The following is a 15,356-nucleotide window of genomic DNA, read 5'->3' on the forward strand; positions in this document are numbered from 1 at the left end:
CCTCATCTTCTTATAAAAGCCATTTCTTTGAAGTTTCTGTCACTGTGTGACTCTCTCCCCCTGTAATTGTATTCCTACTGACCTCCTGGTCATTCCCCCATTTATTAAAGTCTTTGGCACCTGGATGTTTTCCATTCCATTCATCAGTTTAGGTGACATGGAACCTAAATTAGTTCACGTGGAACTTCATCTGTTTCTTATCCTCCCTTTTCTTTTTATTTATTTATTTATTTATTTATTTATTTATTTATTTATTTTTGGCTGCATTGGGTCTTCGTTGCTGCGCACGGGCTTTCTTTAGTTGCGTCAAGTGGGGGCTACTCTTCGTTGCGGTGCGCGGGCTTCTCCTTGTGGTGGCTTCTCTTGTTGCGGAGCTCGGGCTCTAGGCGTGCAGGCTTCAATAGTTGTGGCACGTGGGCTCAGTAGTTGTGGCGCACGGGCTTAGTTGCTCCGTGGCATGTGGGATCTTCCCAGACCAGGGCTCGAACCCGTATCCCCTGCATTGGCAGGCAGATTTTTTTTTTTTCATAAATTTATTTATTTATTTATTTATGGCTGTGTTGGGTCTTCGTTTCTGTGCGAGGGCTTTCTCTAGTTGCGGCAAGTGGGGACCACTCTTCATCACAGTGCGCGGGCCTCTCATTATCGCAGCCTCTCTTGTTGCAGAACACAGGCTCCAGACGCGCAGGCTCAGTAATTGTGGCTCACGGGCCTAGTTGCTCCGCGGCATGTGGGATCTTCCCAGACCAGGGCTCGAAACCATGTCCCCTGCATTGGCAGTCAGATTCTTAACCACTGCGCCACAAGGGAAGCCCTATCCTTCCTTTTCTATGACCTACTCAACTCGCATTTCAGCTACTTTTCCCCATAACCACATCCCAGACCTTGTCTTTAATACCTAACGGTCATGAATTCAAGTTTCCCGTCCTCCTGGTTTGCTTATTCTGTTCCCACTATAACCTCCTTGAAAGTGAGGTTCTCCTGTTGCCAGTCCTCACCTTTTGTCTTTTCCCTTCCTGTTGAACTGATCTATCCTTGGAGTAACCCAACTTTCTGTTATACCCATCTAGCAAAACTCCAGCCATGGATGAACTGTGATTCACTTTTTGTGCTTGTTTTACTTATCACTGATTTTAACAACTAAGATTGTCTGATGGGAGGGGACTGTGTCTTATTATCCTTAACTCCAGCACCTGGCATACATAGAAAATATCTTAATGAATGTCACACAGTACTTCACGGGAGCACTGACTATATTGTAGAATGAATTTGGTGAAACATGGTGCTATGGATGGGTGAGTAGTGTTCATGTGAGCACACAGGAGCGACAACAATCTTTATTTTAGGAGGATCAGAGAAAGTGTAAGTTTGTATTTACCTTTTGATTTTCATCTAAATTCTTTATACATGATCTCAAATTATACAATTATTTTTTTTTTACAGGCAACAAACAGGCATTTTCCACAAACTGTTACAGGGGCATATTTGAGTGGTGTTCGAGAAGCAAGCAAGATTGCGGCATTTTAAACAGAATTTATCTGGACCCAGCTTTCTTCTCCCAAATGGGAGAGTCTGAAAAACATGTTAAACCTCACTTTGATAAAATCAAACAAACAAAAAATCCTCTCTGGGTAGCAAAACTGAAATGTTCTAAGGTGGCATGGTAATGTAAACCCATTTTACCACTCTGAAAGCACTAGCCCCAAGAATCCTTCTGTAAGCACTTATATATAATGGCATTTTCCACAGGTCTGACTAGCGCTAAATCTTCCGGATCTCAGAATAAGGCAGAATATAACCTTAAATTAAGACCTTGGATACGATCCTTCCATGGTTGGAGATTCCCTTTAAATCTGACATTTTTTTGGCTGACCAATTTTCACACATTGAGAAACCAAGTCAATCAAGCAGGAATCATTAAAAAAAAAAAAAAAGCCATGTACTTTTTCTCTATGACAATTTATCAGTATCTTTGCCAATGAGCCTTAAGATTTTTATATAGCTCCAATATTGAGCTTTTACTTAAAATTTAGATAGAAATCTTTCCTTTTTGAATACAGCACAAACTCTTCAGTCAAAGGTAAATGAAACTTCTATTTTATATTGTACATATTTCTTCCCATTGGGTGTTCAAAAGAAATTTAAATTCAGGTATCTTTTATAATAAAATATTTTAGATTTGTGCACTCATTGGCAAAAGAGCAAAATTTTCAATTCCTTCAACAGTACATGTATCACTGAGAATTGGGAAGAGATAGTGTGGTCTTCATACTTTAGACGTAGAATACGGCTATTTTTCTTAGAGTCATGTTTGGGTGGATGGCACACTTTAAATAGCCTCAATTTTGGCAACCACTAGCAGAAGGATCTTGTCAGAATAATTAAAAGCCTCTCCCCACTGCCTCTTTTTAAAATAACTGAGTACGTCTCTAGGAATATTTTTTATAGAATTACGTTTTCAGTATTCCATAGGCAGGTCCACTGGAAAACTGCAGAAAAATGTGTAATATCCTGGTAAATATTACACATTTTATAAGCCATATCTTAAAAGCCTGAGAACATGGTAAATATTTACTTTTTCCTTCTTTCACTCATGACAAAAAAAAATAAACATTGATTTCAGGGTCTTCAGGATGCCCATCTTGCCAAGAAACTTCAGTTTACAGGTTAGAAATAAGGGTAATTTATGTGCTTTTGTTTTAAAAAGTTGTCTTTGAATAATTCTTTCAATATATTGGTCAGCTTAAAAAAGGACTCAAAATGACTTTAAAACCACTTTTCAAAATATTAGGTATTTTTAAAATTTAAAGTCAGCTTATAAGTAGAAACCGTATTTTATAGAAAGAACATAAGGTGAACTTTAGACAGAGCTGAGACACACCTCCCTCCCCAGCAAAGTATTATACAATTGAAAGAAAGCAAATAGCAGTATATTGGTTTCAAGGTTAACACAGGAAAATGTTGACATTTAGGTTATCTGATGAGACTCATTGGTACTGATTGGGAAGTATTCTGCTTTCAAGTGTTTTATGTATTAAAATGTTTAAAGAATAGCATGTGTCGAGTGATAAATGCAAAATATTTTAAGTTGACATGGTTCACAGTACATTATTACTTTAGTTTCTGGGCACTTAAACTTGTATAGTGCTATAAGCAAACAAGGGGAAAACCTACCTAAATAAAGTATGGTAAATGTGTATTTTTTAAAAAACCCCTCATTTCCTGTCTCAAGTGACATCACCTAACATTTTGTTCTTTAAAGAACCACGGTACCTTTTTTTCTTGAGTTATTTGAGTATGTTTTTCACTGCTGTCTGAAGATTTTGTAATTGAGTAGCAGTGAATATACACAATGTTTTAACTGCAGACTGTGAACAGCTGATTGTGTAAAACTGCTTAATAAAACTTGTTTTTCAAATACACTGTGCACTGTAGTGATGAATGCACACTCTTAAGCAGATACATCTTCACCACAAACTTTCACATACACCAACTCAATCCCCTCAACCTCTAAACCCTCTTTAGACTTTTTAGGTCATAGGCATTACTGCATATCGCTTTCAAGTAAATGGTCACACATAATTGTTAACTTTGATCAACTTAGTTTTGTGAGAGCACTTGAAGTTTTCCCTAGTGATTTCTTTGTAATGTATTTAATTCAAAGTAAAATCAGTCGGTTACCACTGACAAGCATTCCAAATTATATAGGCTATGGGGCTAAATCCATTTAAAAATCTCTATTCTGAAATACATGTTAAAACATCAAATGCAAAGAGACAGAGGTGGTGATTTATTATTTTTATTGACAAGGTTTATAGGAACAAGTTAAATATTTAAAACCAAATGCCAATTATTAAATCTCATTTAGTTGTTTATTCCATTCATTTGTATTAAGTATACCTTTCTCTAATGTCTTAATAACTTTATCAAGAAACAGGTCAAACCTGTGAAAACACCTGTTAACAGTCAACATATATCATTTTTATATATTTCTGTTCTATGATGCAAAGATATTTTAAACATTCAATGGTTTATCAAAGGCCTAATTCTTGTATAAGCAGCATGTTTTATTTTAAAATTAAGAGATTATTTAATAAACCGATTAAGACAGTTAATTTAAAAGACAAAATTAGTCTCATTCAGGAGTGGTCCATATGTTGATCACCTAGAATCCTAATTGGCCAAAATGTAAAGCCTAACGCCCCTGATTCCACAAATACATTAAGTTTCTTTAATGTTAAAAATAAGTCTGTTACCACTTTTGAGAAATACTTTGTCAGATACCCACTACTGTCTACACATTATCTTAATCTGAAATTACAACTGGTACTTTAACCATAATTATAAAGGTGGCCAGGTTTCCTGTAAATATCAGCATTTTATATGGGCAAAAGCAGTTAATAAAAATCAGTGCATTTATTATAAGCCAAATGTGCTTCTACTTAATCCAACTCTCCCAAATTTTTGAAGTTTTGATGTGTTGATTTTGGTCTATCCTCACTATAAAATGTATATCTACAGACACTGTTGCAGGGTTAACACTAAAACTATAAATTGATGACACTTCCAAGGCAAAGCAGAGAACTATCTGTTCCTTCAGTATTTTCTTCACTGAATTCTGACTTTCACTGCTCCGTCATACCATCTGGCTGAACACTGACATTTCATAGTTTATAATAACTGTAAAGATACGTACTTATATGAGTTTAAAAATTGATCTGCACAAAAGAAATAAAAAAACTTTATATACAACAAATTCGTTTTTAAAAATACAAAAATAACATCTGTCACTCTTGTCATGCTGACAATTTGACATATATACACATGCAGGAGAAAAGTTCCGATTCAGTCATCTGGACGGCTGAAGCTTGTGTATTTGTAATATGATGAACACACTGCCACTGAGTTTTCACACTGACAGATGTGTATTCAAAATATTTCATATGCTAAATACTGCAATAGTCTCTGCATGTATAAATGCCAGTTATGATCATTTCTGTTCTACGATTAAAAGTATGTCTTAAGCTAATATTGCGCGCACACTAAAAACTACAACAGTTCAAGAATCTATAGTCTTATATAAAGAAATCCAAAATGTACAAAATACAACTATAAAAGCAAGGGACAATTACTGCCATGCAAAAATTTAAACTAAAAACTGCATAGAAATGCAATTTAAAATGGCAAACGCAAATTCACCTAACACTCGATAAAAAGGTCAGAAGGAAGTTCTACCAACACAACGCTTGCAAAGATTTAGAAAAGGAAATACATTCTCTTTGCTGGTATAATGGTATAAATCAGATCTTTAAATCCATGGGTACAGGTCATCTGTTTCTGTCCTCTTAAGAAATCAGCTGTAACGAAAGAGAAACGTTATTTCCTCATGCCCAACATACAACAGTTGGAACACATAAAACCTCATTTTATTTTTTAACTTCTATTTTTACTACTATGACCTTGGGAAATCAGCTGGGATCAATACAAGACTACAGCTACTGCTGATCTTCTCTTGCCTTTAACTGGTGGACAGCAAGGAACATGTGTTCAAGTGGTTGTATGAACTCTGAGATGCCCAGCTACCCACGTACACGGAACCCACATCTTCATCTGAGGCCAGGTGTTGTCACTAATGTTCAAACTTTATTTTTAAGCTCTAAAATGGGAATGAAAATAACTATCTTTCCCATTTTGAGGAAATTTGAGCATCACATGTGATACTTAGTGACATAAATATTTTGAAAAATACGCAGTATTTGATACACGTAATTTCTTTTGTAAGTCCAAAATGATCAAAGTTTGAAAAGTTGGATATAGTTACCTCTTTAACAGTTGTTTTTATGAACTCTTTTCTTTCAGTTAAGTCATAAGCAGGATAATTTTCATATACCTATAGTGCAAAGGAAAAACAATGTTAAAAGTAGATTTAAAAATCCAATAATATTCTCTATCTTTGGATACTGAAGAAATGTGTGCTATGGACAAAGAGCTGCATGTAAGTTGGAACAGTACGTTCTAACCACCAGTGGTTCACCGTGTAGCATTCTACAACAAATGAGTAGTTTTAATAATACTGTATATAGAGCAGTAAACTAGCATGAAAACATTCTCAGTGTTTTATAAAGTGGGAGTTTCAGTTGAACTAACAATAAACATGGATGAGGAAAACTTCTAGATAGACCTTAGGTTAAATGGATTAAATTCTTTATATTGGTAGGTTATCTATCAGATATTTTAGGTATCCTCTTATTTTTTCTGTTACATCATCTAACACTACTTATGATTCCTGAACTTCAACTCTAATGAATTTCAGCCTCCAGACCACTGCTCAATCCCCTCCCCAAAGTTGTATCACTGAGCTCCAGTTGTATCACTGAGTCCTCCACTCCTAAATTTTTACTCTCTAAATTTTCCAACTTGATACCTGCTGCTTGGCTTCACAATGACTTCTGGTCCTGAACTGCCATATACACCAAGCTGGCTTCACTCCTATTGTCTAATTCAAGGTCAGCAAACGTTTTCTGCAGAGGGCTAGACAACAAATGATTTCAGCTTTCCAGCGACAGTTTCCGTCACAACTACTCAACTATGTCATTGTAGCATAAAAGCTACCATAGACAACACTTAAAGGGATGGGTATATGTCTGTGTTACAAAGGCCCACAGGCTGTAGTTTGCCAACCTCTGCAAATATATTCAATCATTTACATTAATTATTTGCCCTTTGTTCTTTCTCTGCAAAACTCCAACCCTTAATTGGTCTAACTTTTATATGGTTAAATTCTGTGCGAAAATGCAACAAATTTGAAAAGAATGGTTCCATTTTATCAACTATACTTGAATAAAGTAAGTTAAAAAAAAAATGGTCCCACTTGGTATTCAATGTCAAAGCCTCCCTAGAAATCCCAAGGATTTCTAATCAGGTTCCCCTTACATTCTCATCAGTGGCAATTGCATCCCCTTATTCAAGTGTCCCACACTCTTGCTCTCAGCCAAGAAGCCATTACTATGAATTCCTTCAACTTTCTGACATGCCTGTTCTCCTCCAGTTCATTTGTGTCTGGATTCATCAACAGTCCTGTTTCCTCTACCTCTGCAGGGACCCAACCCTCAATGCTCCTGTACCTTCATCTTCTCCTTTCCCAGAATTGTCCCTCAGCCTAACGCATGCTTCCACTCCTCCCAGAATTGTCCCTCAGCCTAACGCATGCTTCCACTCCTCCCAGAATTGTCCCTCAGCCTAACGCATGCTTCCACTCCCCTCTGACCTTAAAAAGTATTTTATCAACTTGTATCTTCCCCCAATTTAATTACTAAATCAGAAGCTTTCACTTTCCTCACTATTAATTCTCTTCCTCACTATTCATTCTCAGTCCAAGGGACAACCCTGGCATTTACCACCCTTCAAAACTGCTATTATGTGAACAACTGTCTCTTAATTGCTGAGTCCAAAAAAACCCTTAAGTTCTTCTCACCTGACCTCTCCATGTTATTAATAATCCCCTTAAAATTACAGAAATGTATTCACAAAAGTCATTCAAATGAACAGAACTAGTCTCCCTTCAATTTTCCTTCCAGTCTGCCCTTGTCCCTCTCCCCTAAAGGAAACCAGTTATCAATTTGCTGTGTATTCTTCCAGACCTTTAAAACTGAGTTTATATACAAACATATAAATATATCAATGGCAATATAGTTTTTCTGTATTTACACAAATAGGGAAATACCTCTGTTTTAAAATTTTGACAATACCTGGAAGGTTTTTCCATGTTCTTTTGAACTGCTACACAGTTCATATTCCAAAAATATGGATGTACAGTTTAAACATTTCCCTACTGATGGTCATTTAGGTTGTTTCTGACTTTTCAGTATTACAGACATGCTTAACATTACTGAAATCATTTTGTGCAGATGTGACTATGTCTTTAGGATAGAGACCTAGAAATGGAATTGCTGGGTTAAAGGGTATTTGCCATTTAAATTTTAACATACTACCTAATTATTCTCCAAAGTTATTACAACTTAAAGGATGAGAGTACGTTTCCCTATTCCATTGCCAACCTGGAAAACTGTTCATCTTTATAAAGATTTTGTTAAAGCTAGTAAGCAAAAGTATTTCCTTTTGACTTCTATCTTCCTCATTAGTAGGGAAGGTTAATGTTTTCGCGTTTACAGGTCATTTATATTTCTTTTCTGTGACCTGACTTTCCACAGCCATTGTCCACTGTCCCGTGTAAGTTAATTACCTTTTCTTAAGCAGGGAACTACCCCTCCCTGCCCCTTCTTGAAACTCTCCTCGCTTGGCTTTTACAGCACTATTCTCTCTGGCCTTCCTTCTACTACTGACTCTACAATTTCTTACATTTTGTAGGAATTACTTCCCAACTCTTTGATGATACTGGTCTCCAGGACTCTGTCCTTTGCCTTTCTCATCCTTTACCTTCTTCTCTAGGCCACCTTATCTTCTGGTTTTAACTCCCAGCAATATCCTAGTCTAGGTTTCTCTCCTACCTTGGAGAATTACAATGTTCACAATTTCTCCCACTTGGATGTTTCAAATACCCCATCTTAAAATGTCTAGAACAAAACTCATCTTTTCCTCAAGAGGTATGCCTTTTGTTCTACTCCCTATTATGATTAATGCACCCAAGCCCTTACACCCACACGGAGCAACCTGTGATCAGGCTCTCTTGATTTCAGACTTGGATTACGGCAGCCCTGTAACTCTGATTATGATGTAAAGGTTTCTTTTTAAGAGTCATCCTAGACTGCTCCTGCCAAGTACCTTTCAATAACCTACCCTGCCTCCCAATTCCTCATTAGCTTCAGGGAGAAAAATCAAACTCTGTAACAACACATATAAAATCTGCAGAACTCTTTAGTATTCTCTCCTAACTTCTGTGAAGAATTCCTTCCAACTCTAGTCTTCAGCCAAATTAAACTAATGACTATTCCTCGCAGTTATTACGTGTCATGTTTTATGTGAATGTGTTGATGTTCCTCAATTGTGTGAAAGCTGACGGTCTAAGACCTCTTCTAAGATGCCTTTTCAGACTCCCCCAACCCCCATTCCCAAGAAGGTACCCTCTGTTCTGTGGTGGTGGGGCACCCTCTGTACTCTTCTAACACAGCTTTCACACACTGTACTAAGTGACTAAAACAGCTGCCTCTTTCTACCCACTAGATTACACAAGGCCCCTAAGCCAAATAATGGCTTCTCCTGCTCTACCTCTAACATCTATCCCAGTGCCTGATATGTAGCAGAGGCTCAACGAATGCTGAATAAGAAAAACAGTATGTCTTAAAAAAGTAAAGAATATTCCACTTTTGGTACATTTCAAATTTTAATTTCATTTTACCATAAGAAACTAGATTTTAAAACCTTTCAATTTTGATCTACAGTATGGAATCACTACAGAATCATATTCAAGACTAGATAATTTCATTTCCTGAGAAGCATCAGAAGAACTTAAGAGAAGTTTGAGCTAAGAACGTAATCTATAACATCTCATTTATCATAGTAGTATTGAATGAAAATAAGGTGGTCCACAAGATCCTGCTTATTTAAACTAACATAATCTAGGGGTGCATCAATAAAAATAGTTGCTAGATCAGGAAAAGAACATCTCCTACGGAGTTTGCAATGTATCACCTTAACTTTAGTCACTGTATACATTCAAATGTTATTTATGAAATGACTCCAATAGGGCAGAGGTTTTGACTATTTTACTGAAAGTGGTATCCCAGCACCTGTAAGAATGCCTGGCATGTGGTAGTTCAATAAATATTTGTTCAATGAATGAATGCACATAAGAATCTAGCTTTGAACTGAGGGATGGGTGAAAGAATTTTTCAAACAGAAGCAAAATGATCTCAGCATTTGTCCAATTACCTCTTTGCAAATCTGTTTCATTGTGACTTCCTCCAAGTTAGCACTGGCCAATAATTTCTTTACTGTTTCCTTTAACTCTTCATCTGTAGGAGGCTTCTTCAATTTTTTAATTAAAGGTTCATCATCTGAACTATCCTCAGATTCACTTTCTAAAAGTAAAACATTTTATGACACGAAAATAAATTTTTCTTATATAGCAAAATAAATTAATATTCAAGACAGATTAGGAAGAATTCTGTAAGTATTCATCAGATCCTTGAAAAGGTATTAGATTTAAAAAATTATAAACTATAAATAACTGGTATACTACCTTCCCCCCTCAAATGTTCCTCAGAGTTTACCTATTTTCCACACATACTTAAAAACTGTATTATAGCATATAATGCATATCTTTAGGTTGCTGAAAATGTGTCATTTCTAACATACCTTTTTTGGAACTATTTTGATTCTTCTTGGTGGTACTGCTATCTGCCTTCTTAACATTAGCACTTTTTACAGATTTTTTACTTTTAGAAGTGGCTTTCTGTTTGGGTTTTTCTCTTTTGGATGTCTTTTTTGGTGGCTGTTGGAAAGAAAAACAAAGTACATACATTGATGAGAGACTACCTGCGATCCCTCTACTCCTCCACACCCCTCAACAATATTAGAGAAAATTAATGTATTCAATATCACCAATGAAAAATTATTACTAATCATCAATTTTTGAGATGACTAATACACTCAATGAACTTAATTTTATCCCAACACGAGACTAGTCAGGTGAGGTCAAGGATCAAACACTAAAGTTATTAGGTGCTCACATTTATTACACACTACAGATAGAAAACTGTCTACCCCTCCCTTAACTAAGGTCTACCCCATCAGACCTTAGTTAATCTTGAAAAAAACTCTAAAATATAGGTACTATTAATATTCTGTTATTTATTGTCAGTCTCTCCCAACTAAAAGGTAAGTTCCATGAGGACAAGGATTTTTTTGACCTTTCTGTGTTCACTGACATATCCCTAACTCCTAAAACAGTGCATGGTGCAAAGGAGCTGCTCAAAAACTGTTTATAAATATATGAGGAAATGAAGGCTCAGAGAGGTTTTGTCCAGTCACATAATAAAATAAAGAAGTGAGATTCAAATAGATCTGACTCCAGAACTTGTTTTCTTAAACACTAACTCACAGCTAATAAAATAAAAGCAAAGTATATACATACGGTTAGATTAAAATGACAAAATTATAGTTCACTGTAACTTTGTCTTAAGCAGAGTCTATGAAATTAGGAAACGTTAATTCTTATTAACGTTCCCGAAGGTAAAGGTATCTGTATATAAGGCAAGTACCCCAAGATAACTTAAAATCTCATCTTTACACACCAAAACCACTGCAAATCACTTTTGATAGAATGTTTCTCCAAATGTTTTATACTCTGAATTTCAGATTATCATCAAAATTCAACCTTTTTTTTTTTTTTTTTTAAAGGACAGAGACATTATGTTGAACTTAAAGAAAATTAAAGTATATAGACCAACCTGTTCTAAACTTAGGTGGGCTCAGGCTATTTCTAAGTGCAGTTCATTGGATTTTAGTGCTTGTCTTTCCTTTTGCTACATTGCCATCCACTGTACATATTTACTTAAGTATAGTATCACCCTACACTACCTCAATAATACACTGTTGGCCGGGAACTAGCTAACCTATCTAGTTTAACTGTGACTAAAAAAATGGATTTAACCAGTGTCAAAGGGCCAACGTGCTTCTAAAAATAAAGTCTATAAGCTTCACCTATGGATTTTTGCTATTTAGAGGCCATTTATACTTTTTTCCTAATTCTCAGAGGTGTTCCAGACATGGGGGTTGCCGGAAAGGCATCAATGGTTCATCAATTTTCTATGACTAACCTGAACTAAGTTTTAAGTTTATTAAGCATCCACTTAATTCCATTCCTAAGAACCACACGAGGCTCTGAAAGGAAATACTAAAAATTCATAAGTTCTGTTGATGCACTTAATACACAGAATAATGACTATTATACATCACTCGTTAGTCAAAGGTTAATAAAATCTGGACCTGCGGGTCATTCAAATATTTTATAATAAACTTAAGTTATTACAGAAAGCATGCAGGGGGATGAGGAAGGGAGAGCAACAATGTTATAAGCATTACCACTTGATCCCCATTCAAATCAGATAGTTAGAATCAGATAATTAAAATACTTTCAGAGCCTTTAAAGGTCAGGGTATAAGGTAAAATTTTAGAAAGAATACACACTATGGTGCCATTTTTTAACCTGCATATTGGGAGTAGTTAATAGTTTGATAAAGCATAAAACTGTGCAGTGATAAATAAAGGATAATCAAGCCATCTCCATGGGCTTCCCCGGTGGCGCAGTGGTTAAGAATCCGCCTGCCAATGCAGGGGACATGGGTTCAAGCCCTGGTCCGGGAAGATCCCACATGCCGTGGAGCAACTAAGCTCGTGTGCCACAACTACTGAGCCTGTGCTCTAGAGCCCGCGTGCCGCAACTACTGAAGCCCACGCGCCTAGAGCCCGTGCTCCACAATGAGAAGCCACTGCAATGAGAAGCCCGTGCACCGCAACGAAGAGTAGCCCCCGCTCACTGCAACTAGAGAAAGCCCGCGTGCAGCAACGAAGACCCAACACAGCCAAAAATAAATAAATAAATAAATAAATAAATAAGCCATCTCCATAAAATGTTACTATTGGACAAACAAAAAAAATTAAAGCTAAGCTTCTTTCTATATTTAAATCTTCTAAAAGGGAGAGTGTTCTACAGTTTTTTAAATGGACAACTAGCCTATTATCATCTATTAACAAAAAGGTTGCAAACATACTGTCAGAAGTACTATAGAAGATACAACCTAATAGATAAGAGTGTAGGCTCTGCAGGCAAGCTGCCTAGTTTCAAATTCCAGACCCAGTACATCTTTGGGCCCTAGTTTCCTTGTTTATAAAATGAGGGAAATAATAGTATTCAGTAGTCTTAGGGGGAGTAAGTACATTAATACACAAAAGTACTTTTAATGGTGCTGGGCACAGAGGAAACAATAAATATTAGCTATTACTACTATTATGAGTGCTTCCTTTTGTAAAGGAATTCTTTCATCATACAAATGTAATTTCCTCTAATAACCTGAAGTTTTCTTTAAAAGGCAAATACATAGAATAGATACACAGAAGAGCAGTAAGACTGCCTCAGTGACACCTGTGTTAACTAACCACAATACATCATGCTTATTTCATTACATTCTGGTAGACAGAACTGGACCCACAAATAACCGAATCTCTGTAATAACAAATTATATTATTTACACTGGAATTCACTTATCTTTAGTAACCAGTTACAAATTACTCTGTGACAAACTTAAGGTAGGAATTCAGTAAAGTATCTTTTTCATACTGATAAGTGTTGGCATGGGGAAACAGTGAAAACTGAGTAGTAAAATAAACTCTGTAGAAACTCATACTTATGAGTTTCATCTTGAGCAGGGAGGCAATCAGATAAATAACTCACACGATGTGCTTTAGCCCTGCAGCTGCTAAGAATCATTTGAGCTGCCCTGAAGATAAGATATTATGTATAGGAAAAAAAGGTAACTTTGGAAAACAGGGCATCTCAAAAGACAGACCTTGGTATTGCAACCCAACGTACAATTTTTGGCAGTTAAGGCGAACATGGCAATCTGGTATTTCGGAGGTAATGAAAAGGGGCCCTGGGAGAACTGAGAAGTAAAGTTAAAAAACATGCCTACTTAAATTTTACATGACCTTTCACGTCTTTATTACTTTCATTCCCCCTCCTCTACTTAGGAAAACCTCACTCATGAGTCTAAACCCAACTTAGCAATCACCTCCTCCAAATCTTTCATAATACCACCAACTTGATCAACCTGTAGTCCCACAGTACTCGACCTACAATTCATTTGCCCCTTCTTTCTGGAAGGCACTGTGAAGCAGTGAATTAGAACACAGGTTTTTAGAGCCAGACTTCCTTGGTTCAAATCCTGACTCCACCAGTGACTAATTTTGCATTCTCAGGCAAGTCACTTACCCTTCTGTGTCTGATTCCACATCTGTAAAAATGGAGGTAATAATACCAGACTTTGCTAAATTTAACACTCCCCCCTCCCACACCTTATCTCAGATACTGGGGTACACTTTGCAATCTACATTAAAATGATGCCTTACAGGCACTGCAGATTTGACGAACCATGGCCATGTTTGTAAAATTTTGTGAGGATCAAATGAGTGAATACATAAAAGGCACCATAGAAACATTTAATGTATTTATGTTTTTTAAACTGTAGGTAGTTACATGTCTCTTCTCCCACTACACTGCAAGTTTCTTAAGGGCGTTATCTGACAATCTCCACAAGAAGAGACACCTATCTAATTTAGCTCTATCTGTCCCTAACAACCACAAGAGTGTTCGCCATAAAGTAGCCATGTAAATATTTCTTGCCATGTTCACCTCTGTATATCGTTTGCAGGATCTGGTTTACCTGTACTCTGAACCCAGGACGTGGTTAAAAATGTAATTAAAAGGAAAAAAAAAAAAAGGCATTTATATAGCACTATTTTCACATACACGATCCATACGACCTAAAAAACAAAACAAAGCAAAAAAAAAAAAAAAATCCAGACAGTTGATCTCATTATAAATGAGGAAAATTTATCTGTATAGTTAAGTGAGCCAATGTCTTACAGCTAGTAAGAAGCAAGACCTTCATTAAATTCAGTGTGCCTCCTGCTGCATTAGTTGCTTATAGAAATGACTAATGTACCTACGTATTTCTTTAAGCCAGAGGTGAAACTACTGAACTAAACCAATGCAGTAAGTCAATGATACCATAATCTATTTATCATACTGTTAAATTTAACTTTTTCTGTTACATACATATGTTACTGATAATAACAAAGAATAAAAAATGTTGGCAGAAAATATAGAAGGGCAACAAAGGACAACCAAACTCAGTTATCAGGGCTGTCTCTGGCCCTCACCTCCTAACTTTGTATGGGCTCAAGATCATTACTCTAGAATTTTTTTTTTGAAGCCAAGATGGGTCTTCAGTGTAATCCAGTTTTGTATAGTTTTCTCCAAATCTCTTTCTTTTGTTATGCCAACCTCTCCTGTTTATCCTTTAGGGCTCAGATCAAATTGCTACTTCCTATGAAGTTTCCCTGTCTGGATCTTTGCTACCTACTTGCCCCTAGAAAGAGGTAAATACTCCATCTTGAGCAAACCACTTTCTTAGCTCTTAAGTTATACTTTACTGTACTTTCTCCCTCCTAATCTTTGACCTCTCCCCTCCTACCAACTAGATTGAACGGCTTAACACAGAGACTCTTATTTGTCTCTTGATCTCCACTGCAGAGCTTAGAACTGGCACACAGCAGTTGCTATGTAATTATTTGGAAAACTGGGATGGGAGAAGATCCGTGAAGACTAGATAACCTTT

At 36.4% G+C, this 15,356-nt stretch overlaps 2 protein-coding genes and 1 long non-coding RNA gene across 10 annotated transcripts in view; 2 read left to right on the forward strand and 1 right to left on the reverse strand.

Annotated features, from left to right (window-relative positions):
• The window catches only part of KDM1B (lysine demethylase 1B), a 54,818-nt gene extending 53,149 nt beyond the window's left edge, over positions 1–1,669 (forward strand). For all 7 annotated transcript variants that reach the window (XM_082415162.1, XM_082415165.1, XM_082415164.1 and 4 more), the window contains one exon: positions 1,444–1,669. In XM_082415162.1, coding sequence (XP_082271288.1) covers positions 1,444–1,527 — 84 coding nt within the window. In that variant the 3' untranslated portion in view covers positions 1,528–1,669. The remainder of the gene's footprint in view (positions 1–1,443) is intronic.
• The window catches only part of LOC309638875, a 93,475-nt gene extending 80,898 nt beyond the window's left edge, over positions 1–12,577 (forward strand). Inside the window, exon 2 of the long non-coding RNA XR_014251377.1 lies at positions 12,513–12,577. This is a non-coding gene — a long non-coding RNA (uncharacterized lncRNA). The remainder of the gene's footprint in view (positions 1–12,512) is intronic.
• DEK (DEK proto-oncogene) overlaps positions 3,784–15,356 on the reverse strand; it is a 30,071-nt gene continuing 18,498 nt past the window's right edge. For both annotated transcript variants that reach the window (XM_082415231.1, XM_082415232.1), the window contains exons 8-11: positions 10,315–10,450; positions 9,889–10,037; positions 5,822–5,890; positions 3,784–5,357 (exon numbers count right to left, since the gene is read on the reverse strand). In XM_082415231.1, coding sequence (XP_082271357.1) covers positions 5,346–5,357; positions 5,822–5,890; positions 9,889–10,037; positions 10,315–10,450 — 366 coding nt within the window. In that variant the 3' untranslated portion in view covers positions 3,784–5,345. The remainder of the gene's footprint in view (positions 5,358–5,821; positions 5,891–9,888; positions 10,038–10,314; positions 10,451–15,356) is intronic.

The sequence above is a fragment of the Balaenoptera physalus genome (genome assembly GCF_965194825.1).
Source record: "Balaenoptera physalus genome assembly, chromosome: 11".
In the NCBI taxonomy this organism is placed as follows: Eukaryota; Metazoa; Chordata; class Mammalia; order Artiodactyla; family Balaenopteridae; genus Balaenoptera; species Balaenoptera physalus.